Source organism: Anomaloglossus baeobatrachus, chromosome 1, assembly GCF_048569485.1.
Source record: "Anomaloglossus baeobatrachus isolate aAnoBae1 chromosome 1, aAnoBae1.hap1, whole genome shotgun sequence".
NCBI classification, from domain to species: domain Eukaryota; kingdom Metazoa; phylum Chordata; class Amphibia; order Anura; family Aromobatidae; genus Anomaloglossus; species Anomaloglossus baeobatrachus.
The window spans coordinates 703,125,877-703,148,652 of record NC_134353.1 but is presented as its reverse complement, the minus strand read 5'-3'; the positions used below and the strand labels follow the sequence as shown (position 1 = coordinate 703,148,652).

The 22,776-nt window shown below is 43.7% G+C and overlaps 1 protein-coding gene across 2 annotated transcripts in view; it reads right to left on the bottom strand.

Annotated features, from left to right (window-relative positions):
* Positions 1–2,916: 2,916 nt before the first annotated feature.
* TXNRD2 (thioredoxin reductase 2) overlaps positions 2,917–22,776 on the bottom strand; it is a 215,716-nt gene continuing 195,856 nt past the window's right edge. For both annotated transcript variants that reach the window (XM_075321034.1, XM_075321041.1), the window contains 2 exons: positions 9,017–9,373; positions 2,917–3,458 (listed from right to left, as the gene is read on the bottom strand). In XM_075321034.1, the coding sequence (XP_075177149.1) occupies positions 9,250–9,373 (124 nt within the window). In that variant the 3' untranslated portion in view covers positions 2,917–3,458; positions 9,017–9,249. The remainder of the gene's footprint in view (positions 3,459–9,016; positions 9,374–22,776) is intronic.

Below are 22,776 nucleotides of genomic sequence, written 5' to 3'. Positions count from 1 at the left end.
AGAGTGAGAGAACAATAACATAAACTCGAACAATGTAGAGGTACAATTGGGATGCAGCAAAAAAATTGCAACACAGCAAGAAATGAAACACATGATACAAATGTCATAATACAGTACAAGGACAATATAGTAATGACAAATATGGGGTCAGAGTAGGCTTAGACAGCTCGGGTACGAAAGAGATGTCAATCATAAAGTAACATGTGCAGTAGGTGTAGAGCTACACTATGCATGGCAGAGCTAATGGGTAGACCGACCATAGAAAAAGAACGGAGAAAAAGTGGAGAAAAAATGGAGAAAAAGTGGAGAAAAAATGGAGAAAAAGTGGAGAAAAAGTGGAGAACAAGTGGAGAACAAGTGGAGAACAAGTGGAGAACAAGTGGAGAAAAAGTGGAGAAAAAATGTAGAAAAAGTGGAGAAAAAGTGGAGAAAAAGTGGAGAAAAAGTGGAGAAAAAGTGGAGAAAAAGTGGAGAAAAAATGGAGAAAAAATGGAGAAAAAGTGGAGAAAAAAATGTAGAAAAAAATGTAGAAAAAGTGGAGAAAAAGTGGAGAAAAAGTGGAGAAGAAGTGGAGAAGTGTTTGTTCATGCCAGATGGGAGATAAATAATTTTTTACCGGCGCTGTCATTTACTGTAACGTGATCATCGGTGTACGGTGTATACCTGTGATCACGTGAGCGGGGACCGGAAAAACCGTCCTGAATCATGATCTCCAGGGTCTCAGCTAGCCCTGAAACCCCGGAGATTTTCTGACGCTGGGGGGCGTTATTCACTTATTTCTGCCTGCTGTTTATAAACGGCAGATCAGAATAAGGCTACATTAACACGACCGATCCATTTTTGTGGTCTGCAAAAAACAGTCCGTTTTTTTTCACGGGTGCATCCGTGTGGCATCCATTTCCGTTCCGTAGACGGTCCGTATGTCATCTGTTGGTCATCCGTGTGCCTTCCGTTTTTTTTGTGTACTGCAAAAAAACTGAATGAGGGTAAATGCATAAATTTACCCAGGATCCATAGCTTCATCCTACATGAGCAGTCACATGTTCACTCCAGTGCCATTTTCTACTGCTTTTCACAGCGTAGAGCGCTCTGGTGATTTTCTTGTGCTTGTGCACTTCATATCAGTCTTTTCTGTCATTATAATGGCAGAAAGACACATAATGTCCCACTCTCCTGCATTTTGTAATTTTGCACCCTTTGGTGCCTTTCATGTGGCACTAAGGGGTGCTTAGCTTTGTATTTAGCCAAAAAAATGAAAAAAAAAAAAATGACGTAGGGTTCCCCCTAATTTTTGTAGCCAGCTAGGGTAAAGCAGACGGCTGCAGCCTGCAGACCACAGCTGGCAACCTCACCTTGGCTGGTAATCTAAAACTGAGGGCACCCCACGCTGTTATTTTAAATTAAATAAATAATTAAAAAAAAAAAACACGTAGGGGTCCCCCCAAAATTGGATCACCAGCCAAGGTAAAGCAGACAGCTGGGGTCTGATATTCTCAGACTAAGGAGGTCCATGGTTATTGGACTCTCCCCAGCCTAAAAATAGCAGGCCGCAGCCGCCCCAGAAGTGGCGCATCCATTAGATGCGCCAATCCTGGTGCTTCGCCCCAGCTCATCCCGCGCCCTGGTGCGGTGGCAAACGGGGTAATATATGGGGTTAATACCAGATGTGTAATGTCACCTGGCATCAAGCCCTGGGGTTGGTGAGGTCAGGCGTCTATCAGATACCCGACATCACCAACCCAGTCAGTAATAAAAAAAAATAGACGAAAAACACATTTTTATTTGAACAAACACTCCCCAAAACATTCCCTCTTTAACCAATTTATTAGAAAGAAAAACAAATCCAGGTCTGGTGTAATCCAAGGGGTTGCCATGACGATCCACACTGTCCCAGTCAATGAAGAGCAGGATGTTCCCCATTGGCTGGGAGAGCAGTGCAGTGACCTGAGCTAACATCAATGGGTCAGCCCAGGTCACTGCAGGGGATGACAAGTGCTGCTGTCAGTGAGGTACATTACCTGCGCTGATCTCCAGCACACTGACAGCCCCTGTCACTGAGTTCAATGACCGGCGCCTTCACACCAAGTATCGCGAGAGGCCCGTGACGTCACCGCTAGTCAGTCTCGGGTCGGAAGCGAGAGAAGGTGATGTGACAAGCGGCGGCCATGGAGGACAGTGACTGCGCTGAGGTCGGGATGGCGGGACTTCATCACCGCAGGTAAGCCGAGAGGGGCCATGTGTGTGTGTGTGTGTGTGTGTGTGTGTGTGTATGTAAATAAATAAATAAATAAATAAATAAATCTTTATTTTTATATAGCGCTAACATATTCCGCAGCGCTTTACATACATCAGGAACACTGTCCCCATCAGGGCTCACAATCTAAAGTCCCTATCTGTATGTCTTTGGAGTGTGGGAGGAAACCGGAGTACCCGGAGGAAACCCACGCAAACACGGGGAGAACATACAAACTCCTTGCAGATGGTGTCCTTGGTGGGATTCAAACCCAGGACCCCAGCGCTGCAAGACTGCAGTGCTAACCACTGAGCCACCGTGCCGCCGTGTATGTGTACATGCCGCGGGCAGGAGGGGGCGGAGCGAGCTGAGCGGGGAAGTGTGGGCTTCCTGCACGTAACTAGGATAAACTAGGATAAAGCGCTTTAGTTGGATATCCGATGTTTATCTTGGTTACCAGCTTCTGGCAGGCTGCCAGCGATGGCTCCTGCACACTGTAGCTGTAAAAAGCCCTGCTTTTTGCTGCTAGAACCGTTCTCGAACGTATCTAGAACTATCGAGCTTTTGCAAAAAGCTCGAGTTCTAGTTCGATCTCGAACAGCCCCCAAAATCACTCGAGCCTAGAACTGGAGAACCTCGAACCGCGAACCGCGCTCAACTCTAGTTAAATCACTCAACGCACAGACAAATCAATTTTTTTTATTAATCATTGTACAGATTATACACAAAAACCAGCAGCTTTTCTGGCCAATGCATCTCAGAGAATGAGTTTTTACACAAGCCGTCATTTACTGGTTTTGTAACCTGTTTGTTTAGGACAATTTTTGATAACCATCTTTGACCATCTCTGAAAGTAGAAACCACATTATTACCTGCATAGAATGGGAGGACATCAGCTTTCATAGCATTTTTATGTATCCATAAGGTAAACTTCATCTATGCTTTTAAAGAAGTTGTCCAGGCTTAGGGTTCAAGTCTGCAGTCACTCTACATGAGAAGACTTGTTAATCCTCATAGCGCACACAATGTGCACTGTCAGAATTTGCCGGTGACGGGAGTGCCTTCAGACTTTAACTCCAATCCTGGACATCTCCTTTAAGTGCAAACTTTGTATACAACCTTTAATGCTGTTCTATGGAAGTCTTCGGTAACTCTGCCAGAATTGCAATTACTTTACGGAGCTTTCAAGATCTTTATTCTGTATGTGCAACTAAACGAATGAGATCTAAAAAAGAAAAGAATAATTTCAGTGAAACCAAGACATAGCTGTAAAACTTAGAATCACTTTACATTAGCAGACAAATTGCTCATAATGAGCACTGATTGGTGATACAGAAAGTATGTTGGTGCTCATTTACTTGCATTCATAAGTCAGCATAAAATATGATCACCGACAAACAAGAAAATTATTCTTGCTAAACTCATCACTAAAAGAGAGTTCCATGGGGTGCAGCTGGCTGCACTCAGCCAAATCTCCACCCATCGTGGTGGCCAATGACCACGCGATTTTGAGACCAAATTGTGCAGCCACCGCAGATTTTTATTACTTTCTTAGTCTAAAAAGGGACTTTTGACAGCCTAGTAAGCATGCGTGACCACAATCGCTGCATTTTGGATGCAGCGTGTTTCAGCTGCGTCCAAAACGCTGCATTGTACAATAGTAACACAGTGGATGGGATTTCTAGAAATCCCATGCCCACTGTGCGTGTACGACGTACAGCAACAACTGACCTGCGGTGGGTGCGGCTTTCCGAGCCGCAGCATGTCAATTCCTTGCTGCGGAGACGCAAGCATTCTCCTTAGAGAGAAGAGAAGAGAGAAACCGCAACTGCCTGAGCCCGTATTGTAGGCACGGGCAACTGCGGTCTCCTGCAGAGGAGACCCATGGGCCCGCAGGTCAGGACCCACCATGTACAGGACAAAGCGGGTCCTGATCGTACCCGAGTATACATATTTTGTGAATACTCGGGTTCTAAAAATAGTATATTTCAGGAAATTGATCACAAAAATACATGTATGAAGTACGTGATTATGCCTATATAATTAGTGCACCTACAGGTTTAAAACCCTACTTATCTGATCCCATTATAACATGCCAAAAATAATAAGGTAATTCATGCCACCCCTACCAATTTGTGAGCTAAGGATCGAAAATGTAGGGTGTCCTTTTTGAAAAAACAGTGTCCCATCCTATTGCTGACAAATCTCTCAGAAAGCCAGAAACACATAGAAATATATCTGTTATTTTATCTATATTAGGGCATCTATGCCATTAATACAAGAAATGCATCAGATACCATAGTCATGTTCAAAGTAAATAAAAAAATTGAGAAAGCATTTTTTTCCCCAACATATTGTAAGGAAATGATTTGCAAGAAAAAAAATATATAGCCGTCAAAATGTCTGTGTGTAAAACTGACCAATGAACACACTGCAGGACAATCAGCTCACTTTAAATAACTCATGGCGTGAGTAAAAAGTAATAGCTTTTGTTTTCATTACAGAAAGAACTGGGACTCCCAAATCCCACCTGGAAATCACGCACACAGATCATGAGTTCAGATATCCAGAGCCTTGTGAAACACGGTACATGCTCCTTGGCTAGTGGAACATTCAATTTCAGATGTAATTTTTCAGAAATCCTTGTGGGGAAGACATGCCAGGCTGGTGATATTAGAACACGGTTTCCTCAGGATGTCCTCTGTTATTTTTTATTGTACTAAAGCAGACAGTAAGCCTTTGATGGTGGCTAGGAGCGTGATTTGGGTTTCAAGAATATTTAGGAGCATAGCCACAAATTACAGGCAAAAGTCCAAAAGTATTTTTGTTCTCAATCTGTTTCCTCCTGTGTAGTAATTGAAATGATGCAGACTCCTGAGCGAGCTACGGAGACTGACATTAATCTATAGAAAGACAGAGTATAATACAGCTGGCAGCAAGCTACTGGTCTACTATGTCCAACTCACAGGTAAAGCAGCTCTTGGACTGCTGGAGAACATTATGTTGCCGCACAGTTGAAAGCCAAAAGATTATGGAAAGTTAGTGTGTTTGTTCCTGGTAATCAATCATTAAGTATTAGATCAGAATTACAGCATTTCAGTCTTCAAATCCACCCACTGTGCCAGGCTGGGGTGTGTATATCAAGGTGATATAAGCTAATCGATAGAGCCAGAAATTACCTAATGTGTACTGGAAAAAGAACAGCCTTCAATTGTAAAGCTATTGCTATTCAGGTGCTGTGCACAATAGAGGATAACCAGCTCATGATCAATGGAGGGACTACATGTGAAACACAAGGAGTGAAGTAGCAAAATGGGTAAAAATAAGAGACTGGGATAGTTGCCCAAATCACACAATCATATTGCAATTTTAAATTTAATTGACCAAAGAAAAAAAGAGCAATAATTTGATAGGTTTCTGAGTGTAATTACTCCACATTTTCTTTGTATCCGTTTTCATAAATGTCTTCCAATGTTTTAGATAATTACATCTTCATCAGCTATAATGAAGGAATTTCCATATCTCCTGTTGCTGCAGTTAGCAGGACACTGGCACCTATTGCAGTCTGTATTCTGCAAGTAGCTTTAGCCATGGAGCCAGCACATCACACTATTCAAGAACAGTTTAAAGAGGACCAACCACCAGGATTTTCCTATATAAAGCAAAACCAGTGCTGTACTAGTGCTATCATGCTGATTCTAACCATATCTTTAGTTGTGAGATCGGATGCATACTTTCGGAAATATAGACAATATAGGCTGTTATTTGATTGATAACAGCTACAGAATATCTACCGTATTTATCGGACTATAAGACACTTTCTTTCCCCCAAATATTGGAGGAAAGTGGGGGGTGCGTCTTATAGTCTGAATGTAGAGCATGGCTGCAGGGAATGAGGGTGATGTGGTGGAGCAGGTCATCGGCGGTGTGAGCAGGCTGCAGCAGCGCCTGCCGTGACCACGTGGGCCCATTCATTTCATATGCACGCCCATCCTCCCGCCCATCATCTCTCAGCGCTGAAGCCGGCGCTGACAAGTGGGCGGGATGATGTGCGGGGGATGCGCGCATAATAAACAGCCGGCCCGCGTGATCACCCCTGGCAACTACAGCCTGGAGTGATCATGCTGTATTCACTGCCTCCCGCGCATCATCATCAGTGCGGGGGGCAGTGAATAAGTACAGTATACTCACCGGTAGTTCCCTGCAGCATCGCGATGTCCTCCTGTCTGCCGGCCAGCTGATCTGTGTAGAGAGCAGTGAGCACAGCGATGACGTCATCGCTGTGCGCACATGGCTCCACACACATCAGCGGGCCGGCAGACAGGAGGACATCGCGATGCTACAGAGAAACGGCTCCACACGGGTCAGCGGCGCTGCTGCTGACATAGACAGGAGGATGAGCAATGCTGTTGGAGTGAGGTAAGGTGAGTATAAACGTTTATTTTTTACTGTGCCATAGGATACGGGCCATATAGCAGAATGGGGTACATAGCACTATGGGGGTATATTATGAGCAGGATGGGGGTATATGAGCAGGATGGGTGTATATGAGCAGGGTGGGTGTATATGAGCAGGATGGGGGTATATAGCAGGATTGGGGTATTTATCAGGATGGGGGTATATATCAGGATGGGGATATATAACAGGATGGGGGCTACACCAGGATGGGGGTATTTATCAGGATAAGGGTATATATCAGGATGGGGATATATAACAGGATGAGGGCTGTACCAGGATGGGGGTATTTATCAGGATGGGGGTATTTATCAGGATGAGGTACATATATACAAGGATGGGCATCATATACAAGGCAGGAGGATCATTACCAGGATGGGGTACCTTAGTAGAGAATTTGGGGACATTACCCCCATAACAGTGTCAGCAGTAGATCCTCGCCCCATAACAGTGTCATGACCACATTTTTTGCTTAAAATTTTGTTTTACTATTTTCCTCCTCTAAAACCAGGGTGCGTCTTCTGGTCCGGTGCGTCTTATAGTCCGAAAAATACGGTAATATGTGGGTCGGGTTTTGCTAGTTATTTATACCACTGTCTGCCTATCTCTCCTTCCTCCCTCTGTCCTTCATCCCCCTGTAATAACAGGGACAGGGGGAGAAAAGACAGGCAACAGACAGGGACAGGCATCACTAGCAAAACCCAACCTACCTATTAGATATTCTGTAGCTTCTATTAATCAAATAGCAGTGCATTTCACAAACTTTACATGCCTGTATTTCAGAAAGTATACATCAGATCTCACAAATAAAGGTATGTTTAGAATCAGCATTATAGTGCCAGTATAGTACTGGCTTTAGTTTATATAGGAAAATCCTGGTGGTTGGTCCTCTTTAACAGCTATACTTATATGTGACAACATGCTAACAGCTGAAAATTTCTCAATTTTAAATCACTAGGATATGCCAATATTTAATGATGGATTCGTTTCTAAGCCCTTTTGAACCCCTATCGATTTTGAAACTAAAGGGTGCACAGTGCTCATTCAACAGTGTATAGGTGGATGGCAACTTTAGTGACCAGTGCCAAGCAGCTGCTGCCAAGTCACAAGTGCGACCACACTTACAATACCGTGTACAGTTTTGGTCTCCGGTGTCTAAAAAAGAAAAAGCTGAACAAGAGCAGGTGCAGAGAAGAGAAACCAAAGCTATTAAGGGAACGGGTGAACTGCAATACCAAGATAGGTTATTAAACTTGGAGTTATCTAGTTTGGAAAAACAAAGGCTTAGAGATGGTCTTATTACAATGTACAAATATATGGACAGTATAGAGCTTTCTAATGATCTTTTTACATCTAGGCCCGCAATGATAACAAAGGGGGCATCCTCTACATCTCCATGAAAGAATGTTCAATCATAATCACAAATGGTGATTCTTTCCTACAACAGCAGTGAGACTATGGAACTGTCTGCACATGGTTGATTCACTACAATAGTAGAAGAAGAATCTGGATGACTTTCTTGAAAAATACAAGTTACGAGAACTAGATTTTGTCATAGGACATTGATCCAGGGAGCTAATTTGATTGCTTTGATTGCAATATGGAAAGTTGGGAAGGCATTTTTCACCTAATATAGGGCAATTAGAATCTGGCTCATGGGATTTTTGCCTTCCTCTGGTAGGTTATAGGTTAACTGGATGGACTTATGTCTACTTTCAACCTTCAAACTATGAAACTATAAGTTTTTTCAATAGTTATCATTCCTCAGGGGGCATTACAGGCTACCCACTGCAGCGTGGCTCATTGAAGTAAATTGGGCCTGTTAAAGTTCCTTGCATAGGCAGTTGGCGGCCATCAACAAAGAGCAGAAAAAAAAACTGTGAAAAGGATTCAACGAAGGACCACTGACGCAATCCCTACATTCTCAGGATCCATGGTTGTCCCAGAGGTTGGACACTGACATCCATATGTGATAACCCATCCCAGTGATATGCCATCAGGTACACAGATGAGCTGGAAAAAAAACCCTTTTAACTTTTCATTGTAAAAAAGAAAAGATTTTTTTTTTTTTGGGGGGGGAATGGGGGTGTATCAGAGAGGCTAGATGATTGGAAATATATAAGATGAGAGAAATGAAAGTGATCCAGTGGATGACTGCCATTAAGAGAGTGGTGCTAGAGGATTTCTGCTGTATTAGAGGAAATACAATGAGGCTGCTCATTCTCACTCATAATAGCTCATTTATAATGAATGAACTCTAAATATAGAAAGTCTCTGTCATGTTTTGTTCTACAGAAGGCAGTTGCTAGATGCAATTACACAACGTACCTGAGATTCTAGCATCTTCTGGTCTGCAGTTCCACCTCCTGGATGTTAGAAGTATTAGACAGAACATTTTTGTCCTTGGCACCTGGTTAGATGTTCACATGAGGAATGCTTTCTACAGTGCTTTGTAACTATTTCTGGGAAATGTGATATGTATAGGCAAGTAACACGCTAATAGGTCTCCAGTTCACATGCAGACAGATGGCTCCTTTCGTTTTCAGAGATGGTAATTAACCTCAGCAACCAGTGACTGTGGGGTCCAGTCCTGAACGTTTTGTAATATGCAGTTTGGTCACTTCCTCCGCACATGTAGGATGTATGCCCACTGTACTCATCAACTGAGGGTAGGAGGCTCCACACCTGTTACACAAAAAAATGGATATGATAGTTCATTGGTATTACCAATGTGCAAAAGTAGATAAATAGAAACATACTTTTCCAAAGAAAACTGCGTAGACAGATCATTATAACAGCTCTAAGGCTGTAATATACATTTATTACAGATTTATTCAATGTCATGAGTTGTGTGCATATCTCCTGTTTATGTGGCCATGTTCTACTTGGTCCATGTAGCAAAACCACTTTTGTCTACCTATTCGAGAATTCTGAGTTATATGAAAGAGAACCTATGTTCTTGGCTATAATTGAGAGCTGTCATATCCTGCATAAAATAGAAAAGCCACTTTTTTGAATGAAAAATTGAACACTAAAGGGGGTTTTACATGCTACGATATTGTTAATGTTTTATCGTCCGGGTCACGTCATTAGTGACGCACATCCGGCGTCATTAACGTTATCGCAGCGTGTGACACTTTTGTGCGACCTAAAACAATTGCAAAAGTGGCAAAAATCGTTTGCCGCGGAGAGGTCGTCCTAAAGCCAAAAATCGGTCACCTCTCATTAGCGATGTTGTTCCTCGTTCCTGCGGCAGCACACATCGCTATGTGTGACACCGCAGGAGCGAGGAAAATCTCCTTCCCTGCCTCCATCGGTAATGCGGAAGGAAGGAGGTGGGCGGGATGTTTACGTCCCGCTCATCTCCGCCCCTCTGCTTCTGTTGGACGGCTGCCGTGTGACGTCGCTGTGACCCCGAACGGCCCACCCCCTTACAAAGGAGGCAGATCGCCGGCCATAGCGACGTCGCAGGGCAGGTAAGCTGTGTGACGGGGAAATGCGATTTTGTGCGCGATGGGCAGCGATATGCCCATGTCGCACAAACGATGGGGGCGGGTACACACGATAGCGATATCGTTACCGATATCGCTACCGTGTAAAGCCCCCTTTACTGTTAGCTTTCCCCACCGATTACAGATAATCGATTATGAAGTTCAAGCAGAGGGACTGTTAGTGATCAACTTGATTTTAAGGGGTCCTTGTAATAAATAATGATTGTCTAAAATAGTGAATCCTTTAAAGATTTTTTTCACACACTTTTTATTCAGAATTATTAAAACGCTAACTGATGATCACTATGCCATTCAATCATTTCTAACTTCAGTACTCCCAAGCATTTTGGTGGTGTATTTCCTTTTGTAATTTTTTTTAATATAAACTATATTTTCATCAACTCTTTACAAAACGGTACAAGTAAGAGTAAAGTCAATCACATATTAAAGCAATATGCATGCTAAGGCACAGTAAGTCACATACAGCACATAGAATAGTCGGGTATATTCAATGCATCCATTAAAGAATCTTTTCACAGCAGATCTGAAACAGTTATTTAAGGCTGATTTTCAGATTTCATCCACAAATTTAAAGTATGATATAGTGAACACATACATCTGGTGGATATGTACAATGATTCGTGAAAGGATTAAGAAACTTTAGTAATTTGCTACAGAACAAAAAGATTGAATCAAACAGATTAGATTTTCACATACCAACTAAACTATATGATGGGAAGAGAACAGTATTAAGAATATAAGCAAAAACTTCAGCATATCACATCACCTGTTCACCTGTCATACATGACGGACACAATGTTGAGACATGGGCATGCATGGCTGCAATGGAACTGAGTAATTGGTATAAACCAGGGGTGGGGGAACTTTTTTCTACCGGGGGCCATTTGGAAATTTCTACTAACCTTCAGGGGCTGCAAAAAATTCATACATCACAGGAAGGGCTGGAGACATATATACATCACAGGAAGGGCTGGGGACATATATACATCACAGGAGAGGCTGGGGACATATATACATCACAGGAAGAGCTGGGGCTCGGATATCACTGGGGGGCACGGACAGCACTAGAGGGGCACGAACAGGACTGAGGGAGCACAGACATCACCATGGGGCACAGACAGCACTGTGGGGGGCACAGAGCACTAGGTTGGTGGCAAACAGCACTGGGTGGTGGCACACAGCACTGGTGGGTGTATACAGTATTAAGGGGGTACACAGCAGTGGGAGGCTCACAGCAGCAGGAGGCAGGAGGCTCACAGCAGGGGGAGGCATGAGGCTCACAGTAGCAGGAAGCTCACAGCAGCGGGAGGCAGGAGGCTCACAGCAGCGGGAGGCAGGAGGCTCACAGCAGCGGGAGGCAGGAGGCTCATAGCAGCGGGAAGCAAGGTACAGAAGGGAGGCTGGTAAATCTGCTGCTCCTTCTGTGGTAGGGGAACTCGGTGAATCTCTTGCTTACCCCGTCCACAAAGCCTGAGCCAGTCTGCTGAGGATCTAAGTGAATGAGCATCACACATTATGATTTAAAGGGTCGGCAGCCAACAACCGCGGCTGTCGCCCGAGTACTGCAGTCCCGACATGTGCCAAGGGGCCGCATAAAAAGTAATTGCGGGCCGGAGGTTTCCCACCCCTGGTACAAACCAATGATCTAACTGCATATAAAACTAGCAGGATGAATTTTGCTATGTGTAGAGCTATACATTCTGCACAGAATATATCAAATTCTGTAAAACTGGTCAGGAAGAAGTGCTTTACAATAGAAATGTGTAATGACCAAACATATTTCAAATCCAATCCACAAACTAAATAATCCATACTACCCCTACTCTAAAAGGCATATTTAAATGTATTTATTGCAATTAAATGCACTCTCTTTCTTGACTGATCTGGGGATCACATGATGTTGTCATACAGTATGTACTTTTTATTTCTTCCAGTGTCTTACAGCAAGCATTTAGTAGTTTAAAATACATTACTCAATTTCAAATCCATGAATTATTTTGTATGCATACACTTAGGTAGTGAGAAGCATCACCGGGAAGGTGGAATGGCTAAATAATAGGGACTTATATGACCAATGCTGGAACTGGAAAAAATTACAAAGCTAGGCACTATGGGAATTTTAGCAAATGAACACAAACAGTGGAATCTAAGTGTGTAAAGTAAGCATACAAAGGTGCACCAGGGGACCCCATTTGTCAATAATAGGCACCAAAATGGATAAAAACGGTTCTACGGGATTTTACTGTTTTTATAAAAACCCTTTTCACTTTGGCCACTGTACATTCAAATAAAGTAACATTTCCTGTTCTGTAGAGATAACTTCTGAGTAGACATTTCATTGTCATCATGGCACAATATGTTAAAAACCAGACAAAATTAGGACCCACTCTTTGGGCAATGGCTTTTCTTGATCTGAGCGGTACCCGCTGCCTGTTCCTGCTGCCACCACTGACCCCTGGGACCCCTACCCTATTCTTCCTACAGCCAAGGCATTTCCTCTCTCCCTCTACCTATCCCACGTGCCTCCTTGGGTATTGCAAAAAACCTATAAAAACCAATGCCTCCCTTGTGATACATTCTTGTAGACGTCCAATTAGTCTTACTGACCAGTATATGATAAGCAAAAACCTTGATAAAGGCCAATCTTGGCCGAAACATTGGCTTTTGCACTATTTCTGGGTGAGGCATTTGTTTTTCCTTTTTTGCAGATAGTCTGTCAATAAAAACACTTTTGCATCCAAATTACTTTTGTCCTTTGAGTGCTTGGGATTTACCTAACTAAAGTCAGGATTTTGACCTGGTCATTCCAATACTTTAATTTTGTTTTTCTATAACCATTGTAAAACGAGTTGTGTGCTTTGAGTCATTATCTTGTAGCATCAATACATTCTCTTGAGATATGCCTCATGGACAGATGTCCTGACACATTCCTTTAGAATTTGTTGAAAAAATATCAGAAATCATTGATCCTTCAATGATTGCAAACCGTCCTGGTCCAGAGATAGTAAAACAGGCCCAAATGAAGACACTATCCCCACAGTGATTCAAATACAGGTGATGAGTTTTTATACTGTAACGTAGTCTTTTTCTTTCTCTAAACCATACTTCTTAATTAAAAAGCTATAATTTGATTTTATCCATTTACAAAACATTGTTTCAATTGCCTAAATTCTGCAATGTATTGCGTTTTGTCATGCTTGGTATTAAATTCAGTCCCTCATCTATATTACTGTTTTTGGATCCCAGTAACATCAGAGTACTGATATAGTGGGGGAGAGGACGTGTGCTCTCAGGATTTTTCCATGTTAGGCACGTCAGGTCTGCAGTCCGTTAAGGTTCTAGCCACTCTAGTTACTTTTTGGGTCATTTTTTTATCCTCCTCGGTCCCTGAATCATAACAGTAGCACCTGCCTCACCTAAAATTCCAGGGTACTCAAAAGAAGGAGAAAAAAAAAAGTGAGTCAGAATTTTTTTGTGTGTGTTTTTTCTCTTTATCTCTGGGTACCATGGAGGATCTTGTGCGGTTATGGAGGTTACACAATTAGCTGAGCAAGTTAATCAGCTTACCTCTCAGGTTAAGGATATATCCGATTATCTTGCCCAGACACCTGCTGTAGAACCTAAGATACCTTTACTTGATTTGTTCTCTGGGGATCGGTCTAAATTTTTGAACTTCAAGAACAATTGTAGGTTTTTTTTTGCCTTGAAACCAAAGTCCTCAGGTTCTTCCAGGCAGCGAGTTTAGATGGCCTTTTCCCTGGCGCCTGAAGATCCTGCTCTTCCTGATATGGAATTTTTTTTTTTCAGGCTCTGGGGTTGTTATATGATGAACCTACTGCTATTGATCAAGCTGAGAAAACTTTATTGGATTTGATCCAGGGTCAGGAACCTGCAGAAGTATATTGTCAGAAATTTTGTAAGTGGGTGGTCCTTACTGAGTGGAATAATGCGGTGCTTGCGGCTCTCTTTTGGAAGGGGTTGGCAGAGCCTGTAAAGGATGTTATGGTGGGCTTTCCTGTCCCCTCTGGTCTCAATGACTCTATATCATTGGCCATTCAGATTGACAGACGTTTACGTGAACGTAAAACAATGCGAGCAGAGGTGTTGCTCTCAGAGCAGTCTCCGGAGCCTATGCAGGGTGATACGGTCTTTTCCAGGGTGGAACGTCAGGATTTTAGACGGCGTAATAAGCGATGTTTCTTCTGTGGAGACGCCTCTCATTCTATTTCTGTCTGCCCTAAGCGTGAGAAACGATTTGCCCGTTTGTTTACTTTGGGCGGTATACAGTCTAAGTTTCTTTTGTCGGTGTTTTTGATCTGTTCCCTATCATCATTTTCGGCTATGGCTTTTATTGATTCAGGAGCTGTCCTGAAGTTGATGGATTTTGGGTTTGCTGAGCGTTGTGGTTTTCCTATGGTACCTTTGCATGCTCCTATCCCTTTGAGGGGTATTGCTGCTACTCCTTTAGCTGAAAAAAAGCCCCAGTTTTGAACCCAGGTGACGATGCGGGTCGCGCCTGACCATCAGGAGGTTTGTAAGTTTTTGGTCTTGCATAATTTGCATGACATTTTGGTACTGGGATTCCCTTGGTTGCAAGCCCATAATCCAGTTCTTGATTGGATTTCTTTATCTGTCAAGGCTGCGTCCTTGCTTCCGCATAGGGACTATGATTGCGCTATTAAATTAGTGCCTGGTTGTAAATTTCTTAAGGGAAGGCTTTTCAATTTATCTGTACCTGAACATGTTGCTATGCGGACTTATATTAAGGAGTCTTTGGAGAAGGGTCACATCAGACCGTCATCTTCACCTTTGGGTGCCATTTTTTTCTTTGTGGCCAAGAAGGATGGCTCATTGCGGAGCTGTATTGACTATCAACTCCTTAATAAAATCCCGTTTAAATATCAGTATCCATTGCCTCTGATTTCCAACCTGTTTTTCTAGAGTGAAGGGTGCTAGTTGGTTTACTAAGCTCGATCTTCGGTTGGCGTATAATCTCATTCGCATTAAGCAGGGTGATGAATGGAAGACGGCGTTTAATACCCGAGGGGCATTTTGAGTACCTAGTGATGCCCTTTGGGATCAGTAATGCCCTTTCCGTCTTTCAATCTTTCATGAATGATATTTTCCGGGACTTTGTTGACAAGTTTTTGATTGTCTATTTGGATGACATTTTGATTTTTTCTGACGACTGGGATTCTTATGTTGAACAGGTTCGGACACTGTTTCAGGTTCTCAGGGACAATGTGTTATATGTCAAGCGATCGAAATGTCTGTTTGGCGTACAAAAGATCTCTTTTCTTGGGTTTATTCTGTCCCCATCTTCTATTGAGATCGATCCGGTCAAGATCCAAGCCATTCATGATTGGGTTCAGCCTACTTCTTTGAAAGGCCTTCAGAAGTTTTTGGGTTTTGCTAATTTCTATCGTAAATTCATAGTCAATTTTTCCAGTATTGTAAAGCCATTGACTGATTTGACCAAGAAGGGAGCTGATGTTGTGAATTGGTCTTCAGAGTCTTGGCTTTTCAGGAGCTTAAAAGGAGGTTTACTTCTGCTCCAGTCTTTTCAGGTGGAGATCAATGCCTCGGAGATCGGAGCTGGGGCTGTCTTGTCTCAAAGAGACCCTGTGACTTCTAAATTTAGATTCTGTGCTTTTTTTTCACGGAAATTTTCACCACCGGTGCGAAATTATGATGTGGGGAATTGGGAATTATTGGCTATGAAGTGGGCCTTTGAAGAATGGCGACATTGGCTGGAGGGGGCGAGACATCAAATTGTTGTACTCACTGATCATAAGAATTTGATCTATTTTGAATCTGCCAGGAGGGTGAATCCTAGGCAGGCTAGATGGGCCTTGTTTTTCACGCGCTTTAATTTTGTAGTCTCTTATATTCCGGGTACTAAGAATATTAAGGCGGATGCCCTTTCTATGAGTTTCTTTGCTGATTCTCTGGATGTGACTAAGCCTGCTACCATCCTTCACGAGGGAGTGATTCTCTCTGCGATTTCACCTGATTTGAGACTTGCTCTTGAGGAATTTCAGGAGAACAAACCTGAACGATGTCCTGGGGGGAAATTGTATGTTCCTGACCAATGGAGGAGTAGAGTGATGTCTGAAGTGCATTGTTCTTTGTTGGCTGGTCATCCTGGGATTTTTGGCACCAGGGCTTTGGTGAGTAGGTCCTTTTGGTGGCCTTCTCTGTCTTGTGATGTGAGTTTTGTGCAGTCCTATGGGATCTATTCTAGATCCAAGTCTTCTTGTTCTCATTCTAGTGAACTATTAATGCCATTGCCGGTGCCTAAGAGACCATGGACTCACATATCAATGGATTTTATTTCTGATCTCCCTGTTCCTCAGGGGATGACAGTTATTTGGATAATCTGTGATAGATTTTACAAAATGATTCATTTGGAGCCACTGCCTAAGTTGCCATCAGCTTTGGAGTTGGTACCTTTGTTTCTTCGTCAGTTTGCATGGTATTCCTGAGAAAGTTGTGTCCGATAGGGGAGTCCAGTTTGTGTCTAGATTTTGAAGAGCTTTTTGTTTTAGGCTGGGAGTTGAGTTGTCCTTTTCCTCTGCGTTTCAGCCTCAGACCAATGGACAGACTGAAAGGACAAATCAGACTTTGGAAACCTATTTGCGATGTTTTGTGTCGGATGATCAGGACGACTGAGTTTCTTGTTTGTCTTTGGCAGAGTTTTCTCTTAATAATAGAGCTAGTTTGGCCACTTTGATGTGTCTTTTTTTTTTGCAATTTCGGGTTTCATCCTCGGTTTTCTTTGGGACAGATTGAGGCTTCCTCCTGCCCGGGTGCTGATTCTGCTGTAGAGAAAATGCAGCATATTTGGGATCAAGTGGTGGATAAATTGTCCACCTCCCAGGAAAATGCCCAACAGTTTGCCATCCGACGTAGGACTGTGGGTCCCCGGTTTAAGGTAGGGGACTTGGTCTCGTTTTCCAGACATGTTCCTATGAAAGTTTCCTCTCCGAAATTTAAGCCAAGGTTTATTGGACCTTATAAAATTTCGAAGATAATTAATCCTGTTTCTTTCTGTTTGGCTTTTACAGACTTTCAAGATTCACAATGTCTTTCATATGTCTTTGTTGAAAAAATATGTTGAACCGGTAGTGCCCATGGCTGCGCCTCCTGATCCTGTGTTGGTTGAAGGGGATCTGGAATATGTAGTGGAAAAAATTTTGGATTCCCGTATTACTAGACAGAGGCTCCAGTATCTGGTCAAGTGGAAAGGTTATGGTCAGGAGGATAATTCTTGAGTGGTTGCTTCCGACATATATGCTGATCGCTTGATCCGTGCTTTTCATTGAGTCCATCCTGACAAACCCGGTGGGTTCCGGTGAGGGTTCGATGACCCCTCCTCAAGGGGGTTGAGGGGGTACTTGTTGTGAATACATTTTCCAGTTTGGGGCTTGCTCTTGTGGTCAGTGCTGGCGATGCACACACCTGTGGAGGACTGGCAATCAGGCCTTTCAGATTAGGACTATATAACTGAGTAGTTTTCTCCTGTTACTTGCCGGTGCTCAATTGATTTCCTGTGTCTTAAGGACATTCTGAAACCAGTCCTGCTCTCTACCAGAACTCCTCTCAAGATAAGTTGGTCTTTGTACCTCTGCTTATTGTTTCCACTTTCTTGTTAGTTTTTCTGTTTTGATACTATTGCTTGATTCCTATTTTGACTATGTGAAGTTCTTGGTGGAATTGGATCATTCCCTGCTGGGAGTGTCTGTATATTTAGCTCCATGATTCTGCAATGTATTGTGTTTTGTTATGCTTGGTATTAAATTCAGTCCCTCATCTATATTAGTGTTTTTGGATCCCAGTAACATCAGAGTACTGATATAGTGGGGGAGAGGCCGTGTGGTCTCAGGGTTTTTCCATGTCAGGCGTGCTGAGATTTTTTTAGGGTTTTTATGGCTGCAGACAGTGGTCTTTCCTATAAAGATAGTTTGGGCCTCATCTTTGCTGAATCTGTTTTTTAGCTTTGTATTGTGTTTTCATATATCACCGTAGCCTTTACATGTGGGGGACTATCTATTTCTTTGGGTATTGCTCCGAGGCAGATTAGCTTTTCTTATATTTCTTTCTGTAAGAATATTTAGTTCTCCGGCTGTGTCAAGATGACTAGGTCATCGTAGGGTCGTCCCACGCCTACTTCTAGTTGTGTGTCAGGATTAGGTCTGCAGTCCGTTAAGGTTCCAGCCACTCTGGGTACTTTTTGGGTTTCCGCATTTTTTGATCCTCCTAGGTCCCTGAATCATAACCGGGGGTGTCAGAAACATTTGCAAGGTGGAAGGCAATATCAATAGCCTAAAATATCAAGACGTATTAGCTACCTCTTACATTCCCAATCATAAAAGGGGTCAAATTCTGCAGCAGGATGGTGCTCCATCTCATACATCCATCTCTACAACAAAGTTTCTCCTGGCAAAAAAGATCAAGGTGCTCAAGGACTGGCCAGCCCAGTCACCAGACATGAACATCGTTGAGCATGTTTGGGGTAGGATGAAAGAGGAAGCTTGGAAAACAAAACAAAAGAATCTAGATGAACTCTGGGAGGCATGTAAGACTGCATTCTTTGCTATACCAAATGACTTCATCAATAACTTGTATGAATCATTGTTGAACCGCATGGATGCAGTCCTACAAGCTCATGGAAGGCACACAAAACATTTAATATGGCTCTAATAGCACCACAACGTCATTCACCAATCTTATGCAACATATCTTTGTATTAGAAGTTAATTATTTCTTTGAATTTCACATTACTTTCTGTGGGCAACAAAACTTTTGCCTTGCCAAAATCTGACCTGTTTATTAAATGATAAATATTTCAACTTTGCAGCAACTTTATTTTCATAACCTAAACCACATTTGAGAGGGTTTCAGCTTTCAAAAGAGTAATTTATAAAACCAATGGATAAATTTAAAGTCAGGTTATAACAAGGATAAGCGACATCACTTCTGTCAGGGAGTGTACACTCTGCACCCCATCTTGACAGAAAAAAACCCAGAAATGTAGAAGTTTTTACAGAAAACGAAAAACTGAAATATCATGTGGTCATAAGTAGTGATGAGCGAGTACTAAAAAGCTCGGGTGCTCGAAGCTCGGGCCGAGCCTCCCAAGATACTCGTGTACTCGGCCCGAGCAACGAGCCCAATGTTATCCTATGGGAGACCCGAGTATTTTTGTGAAATGACCTCCCGGCAGCATGGAGAAACCCTAAAAATGTCACAAAAGTCTCAGAAGAGTGCTCAAATGACATGGCAACAGCATGGGGAAGACCCCTTGAAGCATTTATCACTCAAAAGTCACAGCTGTGAACAATTTTGTCCGCGTTTTACGCCATTTTTACGGACTCACCAGAAAACCTTCCAAAATGACCCCAAAATGATTTTTCATGGCGGAAATGTTAAGGGCACATACCCAATAGTGAGATAGATCTGGTGTATGTTACTTTTTGAGATCAATACATGAAAGATTTTACGTGAAAACATTGTGTGGCACTCCGATGTCCCTGAGAAGAGACGTACATGAAGGCCTCTTGAGTCTAATGTGCCCATTTTGAGGAAGTGAGTCTTTGTAGTATTTTCCTTTGCCAGGGCAGTCCTAAATTGTGAGGTTCACCAATGCCCCTGCATACAGACGTGCATGAGGGCCTCAAAACATTAAGTGTCCATTGTCAGGAAGTGGGTGTATTATAGTATAGCCCTTAGGCAGGGCAGCCAAAAATTGGGAGGCTCCACATTGTCCCTGGGTAGAGACGTGCATGATGGCCTTTAAACCTGAAGTGCCCATTGTAAGGAAGTGGGTCTATTTCAGTATAGCCCTTTGCCAGGGCAGCCAAAAATTGGGAGGCTCCACATTGTCCCTGGGTAGAGACGTGCATGAGGGCCTCAAAACATTAAGTGTCCATTGTCAGGAAGTGGGTGTATTATAGTATAGCCCTTAGGCAGGGCAGCCAAAAATTGGGAGGCTCCACATTGTCCCTGGGTAGAGACGTGCATGAGGGCCTCAAAACATTAAGTGTCCATTGTCAGGAAGTGGGTGTATTATAGTATAGCCCTTAGGCAGGGCAGCCAAAAATTGGGAGGCTCCACATTGTCCCTGGGTAGAGACGTGCATGATGGCCTTTAAACCTGAAGTGCCCATTGTAAGGAAGTGGGTCTATTTCAGTATAGCCCTTTGCCAGGGCAGCCAAAAATTGGGAGGCTCCACATTGTCCCTGGGTAGAGACGTGCATGAGGGCCTCAAAACATTAAGTGTCCATTGTCAGGAAGTGGGTGTATTATAGTATAGCCCTTAGGCAGGGCAGCCAAAAATTGGGAGGCTCCACATTGTCCCTGGGTAGAGACGTGCATGATGGCCTTTAAACCTGAAGTGCCCATTGTAAGGAAGTGGGTCTATTTCAGTATAGCCCTTTGCCAGGGCAGCCAAAAATTGGGAGGCTCCACATTGTCCCTGGGTAGAGACGTGCATGAGGGCCTCAAAACATTAAGTGTCCATTGTCAGGAAGTGGGTGTATTATAGTATAGCCCTTAGGCAGGGCAGCCAAAAATTGGGAGGCTCCACATTGTCCCTGGGTAGAGACGTGCATGATGGCCTTTAAACCTGAAGTGCCCATTGTAAGGAAGAGGGTCTATTTCAGTATAGCCCTTTGCCAGGGCAGCCAAAAATTGGGAGGCTCCACATTGTCCCTGGGTAGAGACGTGCATGAGGGCCTCAAAACATTAAGTGTCCATTGTCAGGAAGTGGGTGTATTATAGTATAGCCCTTAGGCAGGGCAGCCAAAAATTGGGAGGCTCCACATTGTCCCTGGGTAGAGACGTGCATGATGGCCTTTAAACCTGAAGTGCCCATTGTAAGGAAGTGGGTCTATTTCAGTATAGCCCTTTGCCAGGGCAGCCAAAAATTGGGAGGCTCCACATTGTCCCTGGGTAGAGACGTGCATGAGGGCCTCAAAACATTAAGTGTCCATTGTCAGGAAGTGGGTGTATTATAGTATAGCCCTTAGGCAGGGCAGCCAAAAATTGGGAGGCTCCACATTGTCCCTGGGTAGAGACGTGCATGATGGCCTTTAAACCTGAAGTGCCCATTGTAAGGAAGTGGGTCTATTTCAGTATAGCCCTTTGCCAGGGCAGCCAAAAATTGGGAGGCTCCACATTGTCCCTGGGTAGAGACGTGCATGAGGGCCTCAAAACATTAAGTGTCCATTTTAAGGAAGTGGGTGTATTTCAGTATAGCCCTTAGGCAGGGCAGCCAAAAATTGGGAGGCTACACGTTGTCCCTGGGTAGAGACGTGCATGAGGGCCTCAAAACATTGTTCCCATTGCAAAGGAGCGGGTCTCCTGTCGTTGTAATGTCCATTCTGCAAAGAATGGGCGAAAAAATTTACCACTGGGGGTATACCTGAAACAAAGACCTAACTATTGTAACGGTCATCATGATGGCGCATGAGGAGAAGGAGGAGCAGTCCAGCGATTATCCAAAGTCGAGAAGTGTACCCATGGGTGAGTGGAGGTACATGGCAAACTTTAAATTCCGCTCTCATTTGCTGGTGGTGTGGTGAAGTCTGGCCCAATCCAACCCTTGTTCATCTTTATCAGAGTCAGCCTGTCAGCATTTTCAGTTGACAGGCGGGTGCGTTTATCTGTAATGATTCCACCTGCGGCACTAAAAACACGCTCTGACAAAACGCTAGCAGCAGGGCAGGCCAGGACTTCCAAGGCGTAGAGAGCCAATTCATGCCACGTGTCCAGCTTGGATACCCAATAATTGTAAGGCACAGAGGAATGTCGGAGTACAGTTGTTCGATCTGCAAGGTACTCCTTCAGCATCTGGGCAAACTTAGGATTTCTTGTGGCACTACCCCGCACCTCAGGGGCTGTGGTACGTGAGGGGCTGAGAAAACTGTCCCACATCTTAAAGACTGTTCCCCTACCTCTGGCGGATTGGACTTGTGCCTCTCTCGGCTGTACGCCTCGGTTGTCCACTGATTCCTGACCTATGCCGCTAGCGTTTTGTGAGGGGAATGCTTTGCCTACTTCCGTGAGTATGGCCTTCCGAAACTGCTGCATTTTGGTTGACCTCTCATCCACGGGAATAAGAGACAAAAAGTTCTCCTTGTAGCGTGGGTCTAACAGTGTTACCAACCAGTAATGATTGTCGGCCAAGATGTTCTTAACGCGAGGGTCACGAGACAGGCAGCTTACCATAAAGTCAGCCATGTGCGCCAGACTCTTAACAGCCAGGACTTCAGTAGCCTGACCAACAAGATGACTGAACATGCTGTCCTCCTCCTCCTCCTCCTCCTCCTCCTCCTCATCTACCCTGTCCTCTGGCCAGCCACGCTGAATCGAGGATATGACTGGTGTGCATGTCATATCCTCAATTTGGCCGGAGAGTTGCTCCATGTCTTCATCCTCCTCCTCGTCATAGTCCTCCACTGCACGTTGTGATGAGACGAGGCTGGGCTGTGTGTTATCACCCACACCCACTACTGTTTCTTGCTGCAACTCATCGCGCTCCGCCTGCAATGCATCATGTTTGTTTTTCAAAAG